Here is a 25416-nt window from a genome sequence, read left to right on the forward strand (position 1 = left end):
CACACTGGCACACCATGTGCATCTCCCATACTTTGCAGCTTTGCTAATGTTTGACTAGCAAAGACTAATGAGTATCACCAAATAAATAAATCTCCAAAATCCAATAGGTTAAAAATAGCATCTAGTAGGCAAGAAGTCTCTGAAAGTGACAATGATGTCCACTTTTTGATACTTAAACTCTGATTCTCCCTTACTTAAAGCCATATGCAATTGAAATCAAACCAATACCTTAATTAGAGCTGTGTGAGATCATTAGCAGAAATTCACTAAAAAATAAGCCCACATGTGGGCCTGTGAGACGGGTATGGTTTGTTTTCTTATGATGTTGGGGATCAAACCCAGAATTTCACTTATGCAAAGCACATGCTTTACCACTAAATTACAACCCCAGCCCTGTTCTCTTTATGTCAAGAGTAAAAATACCTGAGTGCTCTATTCCACTAGCTGAGCACACTAGCTCACTTCTGTAACCCCAGTTACTTGGGAGGCTAACGAAGGAGAATTCTAAGTTCTAAGCCAGTCCGAACAACTTGGCAAGACTCTATCCTAAAAATTTTAAAAATTTAGGGCTGGGGATGTGGCTCAAGAGGTAGCATGCTCGCCTGGCATGCGTGCGGCCCGGGTTCGATCCTCAGCACCAAATACAAAGATGTTGTGTCCACCAAAAACTAAAAAATAAATAAATAAATTTTTTTAAAAAAAAATTTTAAAGGCTGGAGTGATTCAGTGATATGGTGCTTGCCTAGCATGCACAAAAGAACCAGGACTCAATACACAATACAAAAACTTTTAAAAGACCTGCCAAAAACCAAAGCAAGAACAGACTTGACCTCAAGGGGAAACACTGCAAAAATTCTGCGAAGAACACTTTCTTTTGAGACAAGGTCTAAGTTGCCCAGGCTGGCCTCAAACTTGTGATCCACCCACCTCAGTCTCCTGAGTAATTGGAATTACAGGTGTGAGCTACCATATCCAGCTTTCAGAACATTTCATCAAAATATGGCCCTTTCTCATATGTATCTGTCACTTTGTATGCTAATGTTATATCCATTACTCTGGGTTACACTCTCACCTTGTGAGATTCTGGACTACTATGTAGCTCCTTATTCTAGTGTCACTCAGCACAAGGTTATTACATAAATGACTGTTAAAAGCTGTATATACCAGAAGGAACAGTGCACACACCTATATTCCCAGACCTTTAGCAACTTACGAAGAACTTGTCTAAAAAAAATAGAGTTGGAGAAGAAGCTCAATGGTAACTGAGTTTAATTCTCATGTGCACGGGGTGAGGCTGTATAATTTATGAGAAAGGAGTACTACAAATATTTTAGGGAAATCAAGTACATAACTTCCAGCCAAGAAAAGTGATGGAAAAATGAACCATTCAAAGAAAAATACAACAAAAAGACAAATCATAAGTCACTTAAGTATACTCAAAATTTATCAAATTATGTGTAAACAGACATACAGTTCCCAGTAAGTAGGTTAGTGGGGACTTTGAAAATGTCATTAATGCCCTACAGAATTAAATGTTCAATGGTGGTCCAGACAAAGGTGAAAAATGTAAAATTGTATGGCCTAACGTATAACCTACCATTTAAGGCTCCCTTTTGCACTTAAAATAACAGTATTCTTTTGCTTTTGAATGGAATATTAGGTCCATTTGGTATAAAATGTACAATGTTTCCTTAATGATTTTCAGGCTAGATGTATGAGGTATTGAATTCCCTACACACACTGTATTGTTTTTCTTTTTTAAATTTTTTAGACACAATACCTTTATTACCTTTATTTACTTTTATGTGGTGCTGAGGATCAAACCCAGTGCCTCACATGTACTACAAGCACTCGGCCACTGAGCCATAACCCCAGCCCATGTATTACTATTTCTTTCTACACCTGTTAATATTTGCCTTTCTTATTTGAATGCTATACTGTTGGGTTCACATATACTTAGAAATGTTATATCTTTTTGATGAAGTGATCATTATCATTTTATCCCCTGTAAGTACATCTATACATACTCTTGCTTGATTTCCACTTTTTTTTTTTAAGGTGAAAATGGACACAATACCTTTATTTTATTTATTTATTTTTATGCGGTGCTGAAGACTGAACCCAGTGCCTCACACATGCTAGGCAAAGGCTCTACCACTGAGCTACATCCCCAGCCCTTGGTTTCCATTTCTAAGAGATATTTTTCCATCCCCTCATTTTCAGTCAACTTATGTCCTTTTAAAAGACAAAGGAAGCGCTTGCTTAGCATGTGTGAAGCTGAGACACTGAGTTCAATTCTCAACACCGCATATAAATTTAAAAAAATGAAGGTCCACAAACAACTAAAAAAATATATTAAAGAAAAGATGGACTCTCTCATAGATAGCCCAAAGATGTCTTTTGAAAAAGTATTATTCAATAAGACAATCTAGGTATTTTGATGGGTAAATTCAGTCATTCATTCACACTAAAATTAAACATTAAAAGGAACATACACACCATGATAGAGTGATTTATCCTTGGGATGCAAAAATGGTTTAACACATGTAAATCAATAAATGCGATACATCACATTAGCAAAATGAAGGACAAATTATATCATTGGAAAAACATCACGTTATAACATAAAACATCATTTCATGATAACAATTCTCAATAAGTTAGACATAAAAGAAATGTACTCATACATAATGGCTATGGACAAAGCCACATTCATATTAAAGATACTTTAAAGCAGAAAACTATACTGGAAATTAGAAATTTATAATTGAAGTCCTAAACAAATATCATTACACACAATGGGAAGAAGCTCACGGATTTTTTAAAAACGATCAAGAACAGACAAGATGCCTACTCTTCCCACTTCTATTTAATATAATAATGGGAAAAGTCTAGTCAGAACAAATTAGCCAAGAAAAATGGAAGACATCCAAATCAGAAAAGTACTAAAAATTGTTTGTGGAAAAGGACAATACTTCATGAAAAAAAAAAAAAAAAACAGAATAAATAAATTCACAAGTTGCAGGATTCAATGTTAATCTAGGAAAATCATTATTATATCTACACTCTAAAAATAACAATATGAAAAATTTCAAATCCTATTTACAAGAGTATAAAAAATGAAAAAACAACAGAACAAATTTAAACAGGAAAAGATTTAAACACAAAAAACTATGACATTATGAAAAAAATTAAACAGTCCCAAATGAAAGGGAAAATATTTTTGCTTATGAATTGGGAGATTTTAATTTCATCCCTTCAAACTTCCAATGGCATTGTTCACAGGATTATGAAAAAAATTTTTCTAAATTCATCAGCAACTATAAGCTGAGAAAACAAAGTCAGAAAAGCAAGATTCTTGAACAAGAACAGAAATTCCAAACTTTAAATCATTATTACAAAGGTGCAATAAAAGAAACAGTATGGTACTGGCATAAAAGCTGACACACAGACCAGTGGAACAAATGAGAAAGCTCAGAAAACACACATATCATCAACTAATTTTCAATAAAATTACCAAATATGAAAAAGATACTCTTTCAAATAAATAGTATTGAGAAAGCTGTTTATATATACATAAGCAAAAAAAACAGAACTGGACCATTAAAAAAAAAAATAAAAGTAAGGATGTGAAACCATAAAACCTCTAGAAGAAAATGTAGAAGAAAAGCATCCTGATATTTACCTTGGCAGTGAAATTTGGAGTTAACAAGAAAAAGCAGAGGCATCAAAAACAAACAACTAGAACTACAAGAGATTTCACAAACCAAAGCAAAAACACCCATAAATAAAAAGGCAACATATTCAATGGGAGAAAATATTTGTAAACCATGTTTACAAATGAGATAATGGGTTGATATCTTGAATACTTAAGTAATTTTGTAGCAAAAACCAAAATATCCCAATTTTAAACTTAACAAAAAACTCAATAGATATTTTCCCAAAGACAAGACAATTGGCTTGTGGGTATATGAAAAGACACTCCAAATCAGTGAACATTAGGGAAATAAAAATCACTTAAGGACAGTTCAGAAAAACATCAAAAGATACAATAGCTTAGATGATAGAGGAAAAAGAACATTTCTACATTGTTGCTGGGAACTGAAATTGGTATAGTCATATAAGGTAAGGTGGTTTCTCATAAAATTAAAATACAACTACCAGGCCAGGCACATGCCTGTAATCCCAGCAGCTCAGGAGGCTGAAGCAGGAGGACTTGTGAGTTCAAAGCCAACCTTGGCAAAAGCGAGGCACTAAGCAACTCAGTGAGACCCTATCTCTAAGTAAAATAAAAAATAGGGCTGGGGATGTGGCTCAGTGGTTGAGTGCCCTCCTCCCAAAAATTCAACTACCATATAATATAACAAATCCACCTCTGGGCTTAAGGAAATAAAATCATTAATTTAAAAGCTGCACTCCTGTTCACTGCAGCAATGCTCGTGGGAGTGAAGTAGGGAAATAATGTCATATCTCCTGACAGATGAATGGAGAAAACATGGTCTTAAATAATTTGCCATAAAGTAGGAATTCCATCATATATCATAACCCAGTTTGACCTTGATGACATTATGCAAGGTGAAAGAAGTTATAGTAAGACAAATACTGCACAATCTCACAAGTGGAATCTAAAGTTGAACTTAAAACAGAGAATGGAGTACCAATTACCAGATACTGGTTTTAGGACAAAAGGAGAGATAATGGTCAAAGGTAAAAACTTTCATTTGTAAGTACTTGAAAGCTTAATATAAAACATGGTGATTTAAGTTAAAACTCATGTAGCGTATACTTGAAATTTAAAACAATAGAAAGTGTTTCTAGAACATAATGAAAAACCATGTGCTGATGGATCTATTAAATCTGTATATTCATCGTCTCACAATTTTTAAGCATATGGCACATCAGGTGGTAGATCTTAAATATAGACAATAGTTTCATTCATATTAAAGACATTTTAAAGCAGAAAACTATAGTGGAAATTAGAAATTTATAATTGAAGTCATAAAAATAAACAAATATTGAAATGCTTGGAATATTCAAAATTTATCTATAGAACCACTCAGAAAGCCATGTTTATAACCATACAAGATTTTAGAACACAGTGAAGCTTATCCCATATTACATACACATGGTTTCTGTTCCATTTAAAACATCATTTCACTCAAGGTTAAATAATACAAATAAACTTCCCAACATTTCTGACTTTCATGAAGCTTTTTCCCACTGTGAGACACAGGTCAACACTGAACCTCTCAGAATGCTATTTTCACTCTTAGAACATTCTACTGTGATATCTTGCATATTTAGTAAGACTCAAAGAAATACTACAGGGTTAGCATGTTTCTTATTCTACATAGCTTACATGAGTTCTTACATACTGGACTGAGATTATGACGACTCGCCCATGTTCTTAAATTCATGGTATATCCTCAGAATAAGTTTGTCTTTGAAATGAACAACAACACTTTTATACACTGCTCATATCCAAGAGTTTTCTCAACTATGAATTCAACTGCAATTACTAAGGATCAAGAGGACTTCCAAAAAGATTTTCTGAATTCCTTACATTCAAAGAGTTTTCCTGTTCATTAATGTCAGAAGAACTAATGAAGGGATCCTCACATTCCTTATATTCATATGGTTTCTCTCCAGTGTGTTTTCGCAAATGTTTATTAAGGCCTGAATGCTCGGTAAAGGCTTTTCCACAGTACTTACATACATAGGGTTTCTCTCCAGTGTGGATTCGCATGTGAACCCGAAGATAAGAGGACCACAGAAATGACTTTCCACATATTATACACTGAAAGGGCTTCTCACCAGTATGAGTTCGCATGTGGACCGGAAGGTAAGAAGAACATGTAAATGTTTTTCCACACACCGTACACTGAAAGAGCTTTTCTCCAGTATGAATTTTCAAATGTACATTAAGATATGAGGAAGAAGCAAAGGCTTTCCCACAGTGGTCACATTCGAAGGGTTTCTCCCCCTTATGACTCCTTATGTGTGCAATAAGGCCTGAGGAAGTAGTGAAGGCTTTCCCACATTCCTGGCATGCATATGATTTCTCCCCAGTGTGATTTCGTAGATGTATAGTAAGGCCTGAGCGTGCAGTAAAGTCCTTTCCACAATAATTGCATTTATAGGGTTTTATTCCAGTGTGAATTCGAAAGTGGGTCTCAAGGGATGAAGAATTTCTAAATGATTTTGTGCATACCTTACACTGAAAGGGCTTCTCACTACTGTGAGTTTTTATGTGCACATTAAGTTGAGAAAAGCTAGTGAATGCCTTCCCACATTCCTTACATTCATAGGGTCTCTCCCCAGTATGTGTTCTTAAGTGCTTAGTAAGGCATGAGCGTTCAGGGAAGGTTTTCCCACATTCCTTACATTCATAAGGTTTCTCTCCAGTGTGAGTTCGCATGTGAATGCGAAGGTGGGATGAAGTTGAAAATGCTTTCTCACACATGTTACACTCAAAGGGCTTCTCTCCAGTGTGAGTTCTCAAATGTCCAACAAGAGATGAGGAATGAGCCAAGGCTTTACCACAGTGGTAACATTCAAAGGGCTTCTCTCCTGTATGAATTCTTATATGTTCAACAAGGGCTGAAGATGTACTGAAGGCTTTCCCACATTCCTTGCAATCATATGGCTTCTCCCCATTGTGTGTTAGTACATGCTTAGTGAGGCCTGAGCGTGCAGTGAAGTCTTTCCCACAGTAATTACATTTGTAGGGTTTTATTCCAGTGTGAATTCGAAAGTGGGTCTTAAGGCAGGAGGAATTTCTAAAGGTTCTTGCACATACCTTACACTGAAAGGGTTTCTCGCCAGTGTGAGTTTTTGTATGTTCAGTAAGTTGAGCAAAGCTGGTGAAGGCTTTCTGACACTCTGTACATCCATAGGGCTTCTCCCCAGTATGGTTTCGTAAGTGTATAGTAAGCCATGAACGCCCACTGAAGGCTTTCCCACATACTTTACATTCATATGGTTTCTCCCCAGTGTGAGTTCGTATGTGACCCACCAGGTAAGAGGAACGTGTAAATGCTTTCCCACATATGTCACACTCAAAGGGCTTTTCTCCAGTGTGAGTTCTCAAATGTGTAGTAAGATAAGATGAAGAGGCAAAGGCGTTTCCACATTGTTCACACTGAAAGGGTTTCTCTCCTGTGTGACTTCTCATATGTTCAGCAAGGCGTGAGGGTTGAAGGAAGGCTTTCCCACATTCCTTGCACTCATAGGACTTTTCCCGAGTGTGGTCTCGTAAATGTACAATTAAGCTTGAGCGCTTGGTGAAGGCTTTCCCACATTCCTTACAATCATAAGGTTTCTCCACAGTGTGGTTTTGCATATGAATATTAAGGTAAAGAGGATGTGTAAAGAATTTTTCACATTTCTTACATTCATAGTATTTTTTTACAGTGGGCATTTCAACACACCCATCGGGGCTTGTGGAATTAGTAGAAGTTTTCCCACACTGTTCCAATTTGTAGATATTTTCTCCATTGTGAATTCTGCTATGTGCCTGAAGATGTGTCTCATTAACAAAGGTTTTCCCACAGTCACTGCATTCAAAGGATTTATCATCAGTAAATTTTTTCTGGTAAACATCTGGAGTCAAGGTAAAAGGTTTTACACACTGGTTCAACATAGAACGTCTTTCTTCAGTAGAGGTGTTGTTGAGCAATGGAAGGAAGTTTTTCCCATAGGTATTACACTCTGAAGTGTTCTCTTTATTAGGAGTACTTGCATATGTCTGAAGGAATGAGTGTTCACTAAAAACTTTTCCAACTTGCTTAGAGTCACAGTGTTCTTCTCCATTGTGGCTTCTTGCCTATTCATAAAAAGATGAATGAAGATTAAAAGATTGTTCAATCTTTGACAAGAATGTGAACTTGCAGGAACTCTGAAGAACCAAGTATTACACTAAGTTTAGGGCATCTCTCCAGAGAAACTGCGACTGGTAAAGACTACCTAGTTCAAATTATCTCTCATTTGTGCTGACTTCCATCATGGAATTCCCAATCTGCCCTGAACTTGGAAATTAAGAAATATCTCTTTGAATCTTACCAGCTGTATCCCATTTGATGTATCTGACCAAAACACATCCTGCTGAAGTGCTGTCCCTTTGGTTTGAAGGTGCATCTCCCATTCTGCAGTAAAAAAGAAAAACATACAAGGTTTTGAAAGAAAATAATAAATCTCAATTGTATTCATATTAAACATGTTAAGTTTGAGTAGATGACCTGTCTAAAATTTGGCAATCATAAGGATATAGGACCAATATATAGAAATTTATTAACAATTTGTCCTACAAAAATTAAATCTAAAAAAATTAAGGGGCTGGATTTGTGGCTCAGCGGAAGAGCACTTGCCTAGCACGTGCGAGGTCCTGGGTTTGATCCTCAGCTACCGCATAAAGATAAATAACTAAAATAAAGGTATTGTGCCCAACTACAACTAATAAATAAATAAATAGACAAAAATAAAGATAAAAAAAATTAGATGTAATGAACAGAATTAAATATCAGAGAAGGAAAGCAGGAAACATGTGCAACCAAAAACACCATACACTCCCTAGATGTGGTGGCACATACCTGCAATCCCAGGAACTCCAGAAGCTGAGGAAGGATAATTCTAAGTTAGAGGCCTCCCTCAGCAACTTAGAGGGGCTCTAAGCAACTTAGTGAGACTCTGTCTCAAAATAAAAAAGAGGGATATGTAGCTCAGTGGTAAAGTCACCTTGGTCTCAATCCCCAGTACAAAAGAAAGGAAAAAAAGGCTGGACAAAGTAAGGGACTAAGGGAGCATGAGAAGTTGAAGATATCCCAGAACTTACAAGTCCAAGAACCTCAGTTTTCAAATTGAAGGTATTTTTTTTAAATCTTTTTTTTTTTTTTGTAGTTGTAGATGGACAGAATGCCTTTATTTTATTTGTTTATTTTATGTGGTGCTGAGGATCGAACCGAGTGCCTCACACATGCTAGGCAAGCACTCTACCACTGAGCTACAGCCCCAGCCCCTGAAGGTATTTTTTAAGAAGTTTCCTCATACTTCAAAGCTTATAAATGACACAAAATATTTTTTATAAATACTTACCTTGAAGAATGCCTCGTTCTACTATTGTCAACTGCACTTCTTCCTCCAACCAAGAAATCAGGCTGGGTTTCAACAGCTGACGTCCTATACACAGGGAATCATACATTAATGGATGACACTCATGTGTGATAAACCTTCCCATGATAAGTTAACATTTTTTTTTTTCCTTTTTTGGTACCAGGGATTAACTCAGGAGCACTCAACCATGAAGCCACATCCCCAGTTCTATTTTCTGTATTTTATTTAGAGACAGGGTCTCACTGAGTTGGTTAGCATTTTGCTGTTGCTGAGGCTGGCTTTGAACTCTCAATTCTCCTGTCTCAAGACTCCTAAGCTGCTAGGATAACAGGCTTGTGCCACCATGCCTGGCCAGTAAACTACATTTTTATGAAAAGGATTTAAATTATTTCTAAACAGCTCAAAATAAAATACTCATGCTTTGGGAGTCCTGAAGAGATCAGTTTTGTCTGATCCCTAAAATCCTCATTTGGTCTTCACTCATATAGAAACCACTGAAAAAGTGTAATACTCCTAATGTCTTAGGCACTAAATAAATATTGTGCTGTTTAACTAATATCAAAAAACCCACCAAGACATTTCTTTCACAAGGATATAATAGAAGCGCAGAAAGGTCCTCATTCTCAAACAAAAACATTGCAACAGTGGTTTCTAAGTTCAGATTGCTTTTTTTAATTCCAGGGGCTGGGGATGTGGCTTAGTGGTAGAACACTTGCCTAGTATGTGTGAGGCACTGGGTTCAATTATCAGCATTGCATATAAATAAATTAAATAAAGGTATTATGTTCATGTAAAACTAAAAATTTTTTAAAGTAATAAAAGTAATAAAATTCCACTCTACATTATTAAGTTCAGATTTCATGTTGAAGAATTGTTAAAACATGAGCGACAAAGACAAAATCTCAAAAGGGACTTTTTAAAAAATATTTTGTTTTTAGTTGTAGATGGATAAATAACTTTATTTATTTTTATGCAGTGCTGAGGATCAAACCCAGTGCCTCACACGTGCCAGGCAAAGCACTGTACCATTGAGCCACAACCCCATCCCTAGAAGGTATATTTCTCTAATACAATGATAGTGATGCTATTGATCCTAAAGATATCTGGTTGAGAATAATCATAGTAGATTAAGGGACTGGGTCTCTATTACTTCCCATCATACCACTGTATTCTAGCTGATACCACTAATCCTGGAATGCAGTTATTACAAATTACAAAATATATTACAAAATACATTTCTATTTCTGAAAGGCTACAAAAAATGATGGCAGTCTTACCTACTGTAGACAAGTTCTGGAAGTTCTCCAGCATCACATCTTTATAAAGGTTTCTCTGAGTTGGGTCCAGTGAAGTCCACTCCTCCTGGGTAAAGTCCACAGCCACATCTTCAAAGGTCACCGAATCCTAAAGCACCACACACATGAGGTTTGAGGCAAGTAACATCTCTACCCAATATTCAATGGTGAATGAGAAAGTGACACCAATATTCACATAGGATGGTTAGGTCTTCCATATTCTATCCCAGGTTCAGAGGTCCTGAGAAACCTCTCTATTCACACTTATTCACTGTGGATCTACTCCAATCATATGGTTTTTGTACCTCTTACACATAAAACTTCTCTCTCCACAAACAGACTGGGAGTTTTCTCATTTTATTTCTCCATTGTAACATACTCCTGAAGCATACTACAAAGACTCAATAAATCAAGTTATAGAAATTCTTTGAAAAAAGACACTTTTATTTTCCTTACTATCTGTTAGAACACTGGAAAAAAATGAAAGTATCTAATAGGCACAAGGGAACTTAATATTCATGATAATAAAAAAATACTGAAAAAATTTCAGGTTAATCCCTCACCAATATTAGTGTGTCTTTCTGAGGGAAATTCAACTAAAACCTTAGTCTTCACATAGATCTTTTTCCCTCTGAAAAACTCTGCAGACAGGTCTACCTACAAGGAAATGTGTCTTCCTGGTCAGTCTATTTTGTCATTTGGGGGATGTAAACAATAAGTTTGACAGCAAATTTGGATATCCCTAATTCATCATTACCAGATTTAGTGTTCTAAGGTACTGTGTTCTCTAGTGTGAAATCTGTTTCTCTCAAGTATCTTTCCATATCCTGACATCCAATAATGGAGTACCCAATCTTACCTGAATGTGTAAAACAGTTAATACACTTTTATTAAACTTACTAGTTGTATATCACTGGAGGTATGTTCAGTCAAAAAATTCTGCTGAAGTGCTGAATCTTTGGTTTTTAGTTGCATATCCAATTCTGAAATCAAACCAAAATAATAATAATAACAATAATTTAGGTTTAAAGAAAGAAATAGCAAGGCTGGGGTTGTGGCTCAGTGGTAGAGCGCTTGCCTCATACATGTGAGGTACTGGGTTTGATCCTCAGCACCACATAAAAATAAATAAAGATATTATGTCTATATATATCTAAAAATATATGTATATTAGAATAAAAAGAAAGAAATAGCAGATTAAAGGAGTTAAAAATAAATCTTTGGGATGAGGCATGCCTATAATCCCAGTGGCTCAAGAGACTGAGGCAAGAGGATACCAAGTTCAAGCCAGCCTCAGCAACTTAGCAAGGCCCTAAACAACTCAGTGAGACCCTGTCTCAAAATAAAAACTGGGGATGTGGTGCAGTATTAAGTGCACTGGGTTCAATCTCTTGTACCAAAAATAAAATAAGTCTTGCCAGGCAGGGTGGGGCATGCCTGTATTCTCAGTCACTAGGGAGGCTGAGGCAGGAAGATCACAAGTTCAATTCAGTAAGACCCTCAGCATCTTAGGACAGTCTCAAAGTAAAAATAAAAATAAAAATGAACTGGGAGTATTTGATGTTCAAATCTTCTGTACTTTCTGTCCTGATGTTCTGTGAGCTCATGAAACATTTTTAAAATTTTTTTGTATAGACAGCATGCCTTTTTATTTTGTTTGTTTATTTTTATGTGGTGCTAAAGATTGAACCCTCACATGTGCTAGGTAAGTGCTCTTCTGCCCCTAGGCTATGGCCACAGCCCATATATTATTATTCTTTAGGGTCATCATTTTGAGGTATGTATTTTGATATTTGATGTTCAAATTTTTCTTCCTGGGCTGGGGTTGTGGCTCAGCGGTAGGCACTTGCCTTGCATGTGCAAGACCCTGGGTCCGATGCTCAGCACCACGTAAAAATAAATAAGTGAAATAAAGGTATTGTGTCCAACTACACTAAAAAATAAATATTTAAAAAAATACATACATCAAAATGATGAACCTGAGTAATAATATGTTGTTTCACGAGCTCAAAGAACACTGGGACACAAAGTAAAACATTCTGGAGTTAAAGATAACTTCTGAGTTCCCTTGCTATTGTTTCCAAATATAGTGAATCTGTCACTGATCAGGGCTGTTCTCCACAAACACTCACCTTGGAGAACTCCTGTGTGCATGGTCATCAACTCTTCCTCTTCTTCCAAGGAAGATGCAGGGCTGGGTTTGATAAGCGTCTGACATCCTGCACATGGGAAAAGATGCATTCACAAAAGAGATGATAAATCTTCCTATGATTCAGGTCTATAATTCTCATGAAAGCAGTGAAATTATTTCAAAGCCTTATCCCAAAGTTTGGTAACCTCAGACCCCCAAAGTCTTACAATAAAGTAAAACTAGTGACTCATAATTATTATAGTGCATGAGATTTAAGTGGAGGAATTGACAGACACAATGGACAACTAGAGTCTGAGTATGTCAAAGGTGGAAATCAAGACTACATTTCAACAACAGTAAATGATGCTACTGAACCTGGACCTGGACAACATTTTAAGAACTACCATAGTAGGCTGGGGATACAGTGCAGTGATTAAGCATGTCAACAGCACACGTAAGACCCTGGATTTGGGGCTGGGGATGTGACTCAAGCGGTAGCACGCTCTCCTGGCATGCGTGCGGCCCGGGTTCGATCCTCAGCACCACATACAAAAAAAGATGTTGTGTCTGCCGAAAACTAAAAAATAAATATTAAAACACTCTCTCTCTCTCTCTCTCAAAAACAAAAAAAAAGACCCTGGATTTAACATATAGCATCACACACAGGGGAAAAAAAACCTGCCACAATAGATTAGAATGTATTGGGAGGGCTGGGGATGTAGCTCAGTGCTAGGCTGCTTGCCTAGCAGGCCCAAGGCCCTAAATTCAATCCCCAATAATGCAAAGTGAAAAAAAGGGGGAAAAAAAAAAGTATTAGGGAAGATTGTGTTTGCTAGTTCCCATTCACAGAGGTGACATTATGGATCCTACAGCACAGTAAATACTTTGCATATACCTATTCCGTATGAGGTTATAAGGAATGATGGCAGTCTTACCTACTGTGGCCAAGTTCTTACAGTTCTTCACTGTCACATCATTATGTGTTTTTCTCTGAGTTGGTTCCTCTAAAGTCAACTCCTCCTGGGTGAATTCCACAGCCACATCCTCAATGCTCACTGAATCCTAAATAATCACACACATTATGTCCTAAGCCAAGTAATATCTTCACCAATTTTCACAGGAGAATAAGGATGGTGGAACCAATGCCTATGCAGAGAGGTGAACTCCTTCACTGCCTACCCTTAGTCCATTCAATGGCCCTAAGGACTATTTTCTGTATCCACAGTCACTCACTATTCATCTACTCCACTCATATGGCTGTAATGGCACTTCTCAAACATGAACTTATCTCACCACAAGGCAAAGCCATTTATATTTTTTCCTCTTTTATTCCTGAGCACACAGCACACATTTGATAAAATGATAAATGAATAAAAGTATTCAAGAAAAAGACATTTTTATCTTCCTTATCTTTCAGAAGACAGCAAATTGAGAAACATGCATTTGGAACCACAGGAATCAAGATTACTTATTAATTACTAGAATATTGTAATAATTTTCAAGGTAATCCTTCACCTATGTGAAAAGCTTCATTCCCTGGAAAAATTCAACCAGGGACTCAGTCCTTGTATGAGGCTTTATTTCCCTTAAGAAATCATGTGAGCAGAAAGATCAGTTAAGTAGAAGAAAGTAAAAAGAACAAGGGAAAGGAGAAGAATGGAAGGGAAAATACTGGGGACTGAATCACAGGAAATTATGTTCCATGCTTGTACAATTATGTCAAAATGAATCCTAATGTTATACTGCAAACCAGTAAGTGTAAGTAAACATACATCTAGTTGGTAGAAGCAGCCATGTCAGTTTATAGAATGAAAAACATTCATGATACCTGATCATTTCTCAGGCAATCAGCCACTAGACTTTCTTCCTCTGTCTCATCTTCATGACTATACACTGGGTCCACAGGTAGTAGACCTCCTGAAAAATAAGATAATCCAGATCTGACCAGAAGCCCACATTTACGTGATGACATCATTCCATCCTAATTCAAAATTCCCGTACAATTGAACACACTCAGGAAAATTCACAAACAGAATCTCTAGGAACATACAATGCCACAGCAATTCTGTATCACTTACACTCAGAAAAAAGGACAGTAAGCCATGTGCTCTTCAAGAAAAGAATCCTGGTCTCACTTCACAAGTTTCTTAACTTGAGCCCTCAGAAATGTGACTCTTCATTTCCCCATAGCAACTTTAGTCATAAACAAGATTATGTAATATCTCTTCCCTCAACACACATACCAGGAGGCTGACATAAAACCGCCCTCTCTTGCCCTCTTTAGGACCTCAGTGAAAAACTAGCAACATGACTGTTCTGTCCCAGACCTCTGGCTTTGTATTGGGCAGGGGGTACCTAAAGCAGATTTTCTGAAAAACAGCAACAGGACTTACCATGGGACAAATTGGTAACATCCATGTTAGTCTGATCCTGAAATATTCGTGATCACTCTCTTCAGGGATTCCAAGGACACGTCAAGGTAACTTATGAATCTAAGTGAATAGTGGCAATACTTACTCCTCTTTAAATAGGGTTATTGGATTCCTGTTGATATCATTAATCAACAAATAATACTTAGTAATTATCAAACATTATACATTCTCTCTCCTAATGACAGATCTCAATCTATCTAAAAATTGTATACCATATAACAAGATTAGTAACAACAACTGCCATTTATTGAGTAACCCCATTTTCAGTAAGTTACACAAGCTTTTTTTTAAGAAAATATTTATTTTTATGTGGTGCTAAGGATCGAACCCAGGGCCTCACACGTGCTAGGCGAGTGCTCTATCACTGAGGCACAATCCCAGACCACAAGCAGCTTTTATGTACATGCATATATGCTAAATTATATATAGCTATTATTACTCTATTATTCAATTATTTCTAACAATCTCTCCCAGAAGATTATCATAATCACTAATGATGAAACCACCTAGATTCAGAAAACACAAATAACTGTTCTAATATCAAGTAGTGAGGAAATGGTTAACCAGGACTTTGAAGTGGTTAACTGTGCCCCTAAAGTCTAATCCTCTGTGGTTATCATTATATTCTAAATTACAACCATATAAAGGATTCTGGAAACTGGTCCCTGATGTGTTTGTTAGCCTTTCATTGCTGTGACAGAATACCTGACATAAACAATTTACAGGAAGAAAGGTTTACTTTGGCTCAAGGTTTTAGAGGTTTCAGAGGTTTCAGTACAGACAGGTAGCTCCATTACTTTGAGTAGAACATCATGGCAGAACATGGAAATGCAAAGGAAAACTACTGAGCTTATGGCAGCCAGGAAGAAGTGGAGTAAGTGGGAGGGCAGATCAGAGTATAGTCCTCAAGGATACAATGCTAGTAACCAACTTCCTTCAACAATGCCCAACCTGCCTAGTTTCCACTTTTTAGTGGTCCGTTCAAACTATTAATCCATCAAATGGATTAATCTACTGATGAAATCAGAGCCTTCATAATCTAATAACTTCCAAAGTCCACCCCTGAACAGAATACATTTCAACTATTGCTTAGCCTCAGCAGAGTCTCAAACACTATGTTCTGACCTCTGCTTGGTGCTCAAGGCAGAGTAAAGAAAATATCTGGGGCTAGGATTGTGGCTCAGCGGTAGAGTGCTCGCCTAGCATGGGCGGGCCCCGGGTTCGATCCTCAGCACCACATAAAAAAATAAAAAGACATTGTGTTGTGTTCATCTACATCAAATAAATAAATAAATAAAATCTGCAAGGACAGCACCAAACTGAAGTTTGCCAAACTCCTGATAATTTGGTGGGTCTTATGAAAGAACCTTATAGTATTACCAATAGGTCTGTTTTTTCAATAGTTCTGCTTCTATTTTTTTCTTATTCCTTCATATAACCTTCTCTTTCACATTAAAAAAAATAAATAAAAATAAAAGATGCAATAAAGAACATCAACAACAGACTAAAGGGACAGAATAAAGAACCCATGATCTCTAAGACAGGGCATTAGAAAAATGTAGGGTCAAACGAGAAAGTTAAAAAAAAAAAAAAAAAAACCTTAAGGTATTTATGGAAATGTAACAAAACAGCAAATTCTGATATACAGTACTTCAACAGGAAAGAGAAACAATGAGGTAGAAACAATACTGGGCTAACAAAGAACTTTTCTAGCATACATTAGCCCTCAGAAATGAAAGAGATGCCTTTACAACTGAATCCAATGATACAAAACAATCACAGAACAAATTTGGCAATCTAACAGCAATGAACAAATTTCTAGATAATAAAACCTACCAAAATTAAATGAGGGGATGGGGCTGTAGCTCAGTCCCCCAGCACTTGCCTAGCATGTGTGAAGCACTGGGTTCAATTCTTTGCACCACATAAAAATAAAAACAAAACAAAATAAAGGCATGTTGTTAATCTACAACTACAAAAAATTAAAAAAATAAAAAAGATTAAATGAAGAGGGCCGGATGTGGTGGTGCACGCCTATAATCCTAGTAACTAGGGAGATTAAGATAGGAGAATGGTGAGTTCAAAGCCAGCCTCAGCAATTTATCGAGGCCCTAAGCAACTCAGTGAGACCCTATCTCTCAATAAAATACAAAATAGGGCTGGGGATAGGGCTCAGTAGTTGAGCCCCCCTGGGTTCAATCCCCAGTAACAAAAAAGAAAGAAAAAGATTAAATGAAGAAGAAACAAAATACAAGTGGTTAAGCAAGGAGACTGAATCACTAATCAAAAATCTAACATCCAGGGGCCGCGGTGTAGCTAGAAATAGAACATTTGGGGGCTAGGGTTGTGGCTCACCGGTAGAGCACTAGCCTAGCACGGGTAGGACCTGGGTTCGATCCTTAGCACCACATAAAATGTATTGTGTTGTGTCCATCTACACCAAAAAATAAAAAAAATAAAAAAAAAAAAAAGAAATAGAACATTTGCCTAGTATGCCAGGGCCGGGACTCCATCCCCAGCACAACCAAAAAAAAAATAATAATTATTATTACCATTGTCATCATTAACACTGTGACAATGATGATGATAATAATAATTAATTTACCAGCAAGGAACAGCCCAGATTCAGTGTCTTACAGCTGCACTCTACATACAAAATGTCTAAATAACTAATAGGAATCCTTTTCACACCCTTTGAAATACTGAAGAGCAAATAACTCCAAATTCATTTTATGAGGACAGCATTACTGTTATCAAAGTCAGATAAGGACAATATGAAAAAATAAAATTACAAATATTTATGATTAATGCAGGTATAAAATTTTTCACCAAAATACTAAAACACAGCACATGGAATCATTCACAAAGAGGAAGTAAAATTTATCCCCGGGATAAATCTCAAATGCCCAAAACAACCTAAGGAATTTTCGGGGAGGGGGTAGGGATTGCGGGGGGTTGGATGAAGCCAGAGCCACACTAAATTAATTTGAAAAATCTACCACAAAGCTATAGGAAACAAAATTGCATACAGTGAAATAAAATTGTACCCACAGGATAATGAAACAAAACACAGTACCCAGAAGCACATCTATACATTTAACGTCAATTGATCTGCAGGCTATATATAGGATAAGGAGTTCAATTTCAAAATGAGTTACTATGGCCATTTTGAAAAACAGTACAAAGGTTTCTCAACAAATTAAAAATAAAGCTAGGTATGGTGGCACTAACCTATAGTCCCAGCAACTCACAGGAGGATTTCAAGAACAAGTCAGCCTCAGCAACTTATAGCGAGACCCTTAGCAACTTAGTGAGATCCTGTCTTTAAAAAAAAGGCTGGGGTGGCCGGGGTTGTGGTTCAGAGAGAGAGTACTTGCCTAGCATGCGTGAGGCACTGGGGTTCAATCCTCAGCACCACATAAAAATAAAATAAATATATTGTTTGTGTCCACCTATAACTAAAAAATAAATATAAAAAAAAAAAGACTGGGGATGTGGCTCAATCATTGGTACCAAAATGAAAATAAAACTGCCATTTAATATAGCAATCACTCTACTGGGTATATTTCCAAAGAATATGAAATCAGAACACCTCAGACATCTTGCATTCCCATTCATGCAACACTACTGACAATAGCTATTTCAACAATTCAAGTGTCCAAAAAAGAATGAATAGATAAAAGAAAATGTAATATATATACTCACTGTAGAATATTATTCAGCTTTAAAAAAGGAAATCTTTCCTTGGTGACAACATGGATAAACCTAGAGGGCATCATGGCAAGTGAAATGAGCCAGAAGCGGAAAGAAAAATATCAAATGACCTCATTATAAATGGGATTAAAAAAAACTGAACTCAGAAACAGTAAAATGGTGGAATGGTGGTTATCAGAGACTTGGAGGGAAGGAGTTTGGAGATACTAGGAAAGGATACAGAATTTATTAAATAAGAGGGTTAAATTCAAGAGACTTATTTTATATCACAGTGACTACAATGAATAGCAATATACTAGATACTGGAAAGTTGCTAAGAATAGATTTTTACATGCACTAAATATACGCACACACACAAAGTATGTGCAGTTATATACATTAAACAGCCAGTTCACAACACAAAAAGACATAAAATGTTCTATATGAAAAATACATGTACTGTTTAATTGTGAATCATAACAAACTAAAACTAGAAAAATAAATAAATAAATTTTAAAAATAAGGACAAAACATGTCTGATTTCCCCTTGCAGTAACAAAGGAGCAATACCAAATAAGAGTTTAATTGACTCTTATATATATACCAGGCAGTGAGGCCCTACTGAGAAGGCCCCTTATCAGAAGGTCTACATGGAATACATAATGTGGTCTCACTGGTGTTTTGATTATCCACAGTTTACAATCAGGAGGGCAAGAAGGGAAACACCTAGTGGTCTGCACCTCGTAGTCTGGACTAGATAATCACAAATCTTGCCCAAACCTATTTTTATACATTTTTATCTTGCCCCTACCACACTAAAGGCAAGAGGTCATGATGATCAAGGTTGTATATTCTCTGGGTCCTGATTAGCAACAGAGTCTCTCAGAAGTCATGGTATTGTTTATTTGATATGGAATCTATTTAAATATAAACTTTCATCTGAAAAAACAAAACTAGCCAGGTACAGTAGTAGACACCTATAATCCCAGCAGTTCAGGATGCTGAGGCAGAAGGATAGCAAATTCAAAGCCAGCCTCAGCAATTTAGTGAGGCCCTAAGCAACTAAGCAAGATCCTACCTCAAAATAAAAAATTTTAAAAAAAGGGTTAGGGTTATGGCTTAGTGATTGAGCACCCCTGGGTTCAATCCCAAGCACACCACCACCCCCACACACAAAAAAAAATTAAAAAATGAAAACAAAACTAAAAGCCCTTAGGCAGATCAAGAATGTGTATTCTCCAGGTACTTGCTCTTATGTGGCAGAGTTAAGATCAACAGTTTATAAAAACAGGTCTGGACAAGATAAACAAATGCAGGAGATAATTCATTTTAGTCTAATTTAAAAGGAATTGTTTGTGGAGACCACTGTGTTTGTCAATTAGACTAATTATACAGGACCCACCAGGAACATAAAAGTTCCAATCAAATTATTTTCTAAAATCCTAGCAACTATAAATTATTTTGAAAAGTAAATAAGCTTATCTTAGTTATTACCAGTAATGTCTGTAATCCCAAAAAGGCTATTGTTGTTAACATCTAGTATTGTGGCCTCAATAATAAAAAGGCATGTGATTCTTACTTTCTACCTGTGAGATAAAATATCCCAAAAGATAAAAGATTTGTTTTGTTTCCTGAGATCATCTTAAGCAATGTGTTGCTCAGCACTCTAGCACCAAGATGAATTCAAGTTTTGCCAGTTTCCTGGATCTTTGTCCTTTATTAGGGACAGTGGATAAAGGATGAAAAACAGCAATATTCTTCTAAGTTCAATTATGCATGACATTCAACAGTGCCATTCATATGGTCCATGAACTTCCAGTGCTATTCTCTCAATTAATCCTAAGGGGTTCTTAAAGCATCCAAAGATACAGAAAAGAGGTAATTTCTTCCAGTATTGTATTGTCTATCAAGGGACTGAAAAGAGGGAAAACACTTTCTCCTTTAAGTGAAACATCAGATCTAGATTTGGTTCCAGATGTCTAGAAAGACTACAATAGCAATGACAACTGTTGTGGGTACTGATGACCCAGAGCATAATGCACAGCNAAACAAATAAATACATGCACACACAGTCAACTGCAGCATAACAATGCTTCAGTCAAACAGCAGGGCCTTATACGATTGCAGTAGAGCTGCAAAAAGTCCGTGTCTCCTGGTGACATCATAGCTGTCACAATGCGATAGAGCAACACATCGATGCAAGTGAGAACACACCTGCTGTACTGGCCAGCCGTAGGAAGGTCTAACATGACAACGTGTTGTGGGTACTGATGACCCGAGAGCATGAATGCACAGCCGGGGCCGGGGGGGGGGGGGGGGGGTAGTACAGATAACGAACAGCTCTGGATCTCTGAGATCTTTTATTTCCAGGGAACCCAGCAGATAACCAGTCTTTGCTTATCTTAATGATATGTGGCAACTCCTTATATCAGAGCCTAGGGGCAACTAGATTATCATATATGATCCAGAAACTACAGAGGCATTAGAAGAGGTTACTAAAGCCTCTATAGTAAAAAAGTCCCTGATTATTTTAATTTATAATTATAACTTATTAAGTGAGGAATATGTTCCTACCAGAAGCAAAAAAGGACTAAAAAATATTATATATTAGTGTGACAACTGAATGTTGTTCTGGAGGAAGACATTATCAGTATTATATCATACCTGTGGTCCTGGAGAAAGGGGGCTACAATGGAGGTATTATCTCCAGAGACTGTGTGTGATAAGAAAGGTGTTGAGGTACCTCAGGACAGCCTTCCAAGGTCTGACCAGACAGCACGCCACTTCTGGGAAGCTGTTAAAACAGGAAATGAATGGAATATTAATCAAAGTATAAAAAAAAACAAAATACTTACCAACTATTATTGCACAGAATCAGTAATCTTAATATTATTGAAAGTTGACTATAGGAAGCTTTATGAATGGAATCACACAGCATTTAAGACTTCAGTACTTGATTATCAGTACCATTTACTTACTCATTTATTTCTGGATTTAAGAATAGGTAATGAAGACTGATCAAAAGGAGAAACAGTGGAGAAAGGTTTTATAATATTTTATCCTTGAAGACCATATATTAATTGATTTTGGGTCATATGAATTATCTTAATTAAGGCCCAGAGAGTTTCATGTGTTAAACCAAACATAAATGACAGGAATATACTTTAATTTGCTATATATTGAGCATACGTAGGGATGTTTTAAGGCAAAAAATACCGTTACTGTAAGAAAATTTAAAAAATAAGATCAAGTGTTGGGGAATGTACAGTGGTTGTCTAGCATGTGTTAAGGTCCTGTGTTCAATCCCATGTTGAGGAAGGAAAAAAAAAAAAAGACAAAACAAAAAGAAATGTAGTCAACCCTACAGTTAAAAGTGAAAGAATACCAATTTTTCCTCCATGTTGTGTAAGGTACATGTGTAGGGCTATAAAAGAACAATGTTTAAATTTAGGAAGATATCCAGGTATGACTATTGAGTGCCAATTTTCTTGTGTGTGTGGTACTTAGCATTAAACCCAGATCCTTGTGCATGCTAGGCACATTATGCATGAGCAAAACCCAAATAATGCCCTTTATGTAAACTTGGTATTTAATGAGACCAAATTATGAAACTTCTTTTAAATTAATGTGCCATAAATTTATTTCATATTATTTACACTAAAATATCTTAATGCATAGTAGAGCATGATGGCATGTGCCTGCAGTACCAGCTACTCAAGAGGCTAAGACACAAATAATCACTTGAGCCCAAATGTTCTAGACTAGTCTGGGCAGCATAGAGAGAATCTGTATCAAAAAAATAAATCAATTACATATTCTAGAATGTATATAATCTACTTAATTTCCTTGTATTTCTCTCATGATACCTATGGATTGGATATTTAATCACTAATCTACAGCTACCATTATCTTTGCTCAATCTGGCACTTACATAATATAATGTTCTTTTGCTATTCCCCTTGGGCTCAAATTGGATAAAGTGATTCTTTATCCCCACTTTTTAAAAATTTTATTTTAGGCATTAGCTACCTTAAGCCTAGGTATTTTGTCTCTGGCTGTTAAAGAGGAAGAATGGTGACTGCAGGTGCCAGGAACCTCTTGTCCCCCTCTCCCTAGGATGACCCTTGTCCATAAGATAATTATTTCCACTGGAAATCCATATGCAACAAAATGAAACTGAATCCCTTTCTCTCGCCATGCACAAAAGTTAATTCAAAATGGATCAAGGAGCTTGATATCAAATCAGAGACACGCCGTCTGATAGTAGAAAAAGTTGGCTATGATCTACATACTGTGGGGTCGGGCTCCAAATTCCTCAATAGGACACCCATAGCACAAAAGTTAATAACTAGAATCAACAAATGGGACTTACTCAAACTAAAAAGTTTTTTCTCAGCAAAAGAAACAATAAGAGAGGTAAATAGAGAGCCTACATCCTGGGAACAAATCTTTACTCCTCACACTTCAGATAGAGCCCTAATATCAAGAGTATACAAAGAACTCAAAAAATTATACAATAAGAGAACAAACAACCCAATCAACAAATGGGCCAAGGACCTGAACANATAGAGTGAGAGTGGATAGTGTTGAGTTTGTTTATGTGTTTAGGGGAGGGGGGATAGTAGAGGATAGGAAAGGCAGCAGAACACAACAGACACTAGTATGGCAATATGTAAATCAATGGATGTGTAACTGATGTGATTCTGCAATCTGTATATGGGGTAAAAATGGGAGCTCATAACCCACTTGAATCAAAGTGTGAAATATGATATATCAAGAACTATGTAATGTTTTGAACAGCCAACAATAAAAAATTAAAAAAAAAAAGATAATTATTTCCCTTCTCCTTTTACCCTCATGCACAAAATCTTGTTTTCTCTCCACTGTTAATATCTTTTCCCTTTGTCTAACATATCTCACAAACTCCTGATGGACCTGAGCAGTTAAATCAGTCTCCCTCTCTGGAGGGTCATTATCAGTTTTAGAGGGTCTGCAGACCACACCTAGAGATCAGTTAAGAGAGCAATACTGGCCTAAATTTGTTAATTTTTTTTTAATAATTTACAGCAATAGACCTGTTACCTCACATGATTTCAGAAACATCTTCAAGTGGAGAGAGATCCAAGTGCTCTTTCCCTCCAAATTCACTTTTTTTTTTTAATTTTTACAGTGAGTCACCAACCTGGTCACCATGTATGCGATCTGCCATAACCCATGGGTGGGAGCGTAAAGAGCAACATCAACAAGGGATATACCAGAGAATTATTCATTGCCATAGGAACAAGATTCTTCCTCACCAGAATAAAGTTCTAGATGTGGCTCTGCTTTTCTACTGGTTATATTTCTGCTAGAACCCACCTGCACACTCAAATGCTTTACCTATAACCATGGCACTCACAGCCTTCTTTCTCATCAAAAAACTCTTTTCACTGCCATGTTCATGCCATCAAGTGGTTTTATCATACACTGTCACTCATAAATAGTTTATCTGAATGAAAGGTAGAATGGCTTATTGAACATTCACTTACAGGGCCAAATGGAAGAGACTACTCTAACAGAAGGGATTCCATCTCACAGAACAGGTTATATGCTTTGAATCAGAGTTTCACATGGTACTGTTTCCCACAGACAAAATGCCCTGGACCAGGAATTGATGGTAAAAGTGGAATTGTTCCTTAAACTATTTTTGCTTCCAATTCCAGCAATTTACAAATGCTTCAGGTCTGAAGATCTTATTTAGGAATGCTTCCCAAGGAAACACAATTACATCTTAGTACACTGGAGGTTGAGATTGACACCTGGCCATTTTGGGCTTCATATGGCAATAAACCAAGAAACAAACAAGTTTAAAAACAGATAATGGGTGGGGGGAGTAATCTATTGGCAGAATTAATTAATCTCAAATACCAAAGGGAAAATGTAGCACTACCACACAACTGGAACAAGGTGGAAGTGTACAAACCACAAGGACTTCTAAACTGCATAGAATAAGCTGATAGAAAATTACAACTGAAAAAGGCAGGATAAGGGAGGACATGGACTCTTGGGGAATAAGGTTTTGAGTGACTCCACCAGGTACACAGAGCAGTTGAAATTCTGACTCATGACAGCATAACAGGAAATATAAATATGGTCATAAATGAAATGAACTATAAACTACAGTCTTGAGACCAATTACAGTTTTGTGTTTTTTTCTTTCCTTGTCCTAGGTATGTCTTTACTAACAAACTAATAATTGCTATATTGTATACATGTATAAAATATGTAACAACAAATCTCATCATTATGTATGACTATAGAGCATCAATAAAAAATGTCAAAGAAAAAATAAAAATGAGCAAAAGAAAAAAATAACCATTCTTTTTCCTAATTTTATATACATGAGAGATTAAGTTTATAATATTATCTTCAGTTATCAGAATATTCAGTGAGGAAGTAAATTTGAGGAGTAATTAACATGGTTTGGGGGGTAGACACAATGACTATAGGACTATGCATTTTTCACTCTTTGGAGAAGAACTGAGTTTTTTTTTTTCCTTTTTATCTTCTTAAGCAGAAATATGATACCTGTTTAATTATTTTGAGGACTATCCAATGTGTGCAGAATGGATGGTAAACAGCCAAAGAATGGACTGTGCTCATCAATTTATCTCAGCTCCAATTTCATTTTCAATACCTGCTATGGAATAAAAGACCATATTTTCATTTTAAGTTTAACTTAAAACCATATTTTCATATGTACAATAACAGATGTTAT

The 25416-nt window shown here is 36.4% G+C and overlaps 1 protein-coding gene across 5 annotated transcripts in view; it reads right to left on the minus strand.

Moving 5' to 3' along the window:
* Positions 1–1252: 1252 nt before the first annotated feature.
* Positions 1253–25416, minus strand: part of LOC107145150 (zinc finger protein 26-like) — a 31408-nt gene continuing 7244 nt past the window's right edge. Inside the window, exons 3-13 of one of the 5 annotated variants that reach the window (XM_048795244.1) lie at positions 21324–21453; positions 18672–18731; positions 14928–15026; positions 14363–14451; positions 13470–13596; positions 12536–12622; positions 11304–11386; positions 10386–10512; positions 9091–9174; positions 8062–8144; positions 1253–7825 (exon numbers count right to left, since the gene is read on the minus strand). In XM_048795244.1, coding sequence (XP_048651201.1) covers positions 5519–7825; positions 8062–8144; positions 9091–9174; positions 10386–10512; positions 11304–11386; positions 12536–12622; positions 13470–13596; positions 14363–14451; positions 14928–14952 — 3012 coding nt within the window. In that variant the 5' untranslated portion in view covers positions 14953–15026; positions 18672–18731; positions 21324–21453 and the 3' untranslated portion in view covers positions 1253–5518. Of the gene's footprint in view, positions 7826–8061; positions 8145–9090; positions 9175–10385; positions 10513–11303; positions 11387–12535; positions 12623–13469; positions 13597–14362; positions 14452–14927; positions 15079–18671; positions 18732–21323; positions 21454–25226; positions 25339–25416 lie in introns of all 5 variants that reach the window. The other 4 variants (XM_015488954.2, XM_048795246.1, XM_048795245.1 and 1 more) reach the window with 4 other exon arrangements.

Source organism: Marmota marmota, unplaced genomic scaffold, assembly GCF_001458135.2.
Source record: "Marmota marmota marmota unplaced genomic scaffold, marMar, whole genome shotgun sequence".
Lineage (NCBI taxonomy): Eukaryota > Metazoa > Chordata > Mammalia > Rodentia > Sciuridae > Marmota > Marmota marmota.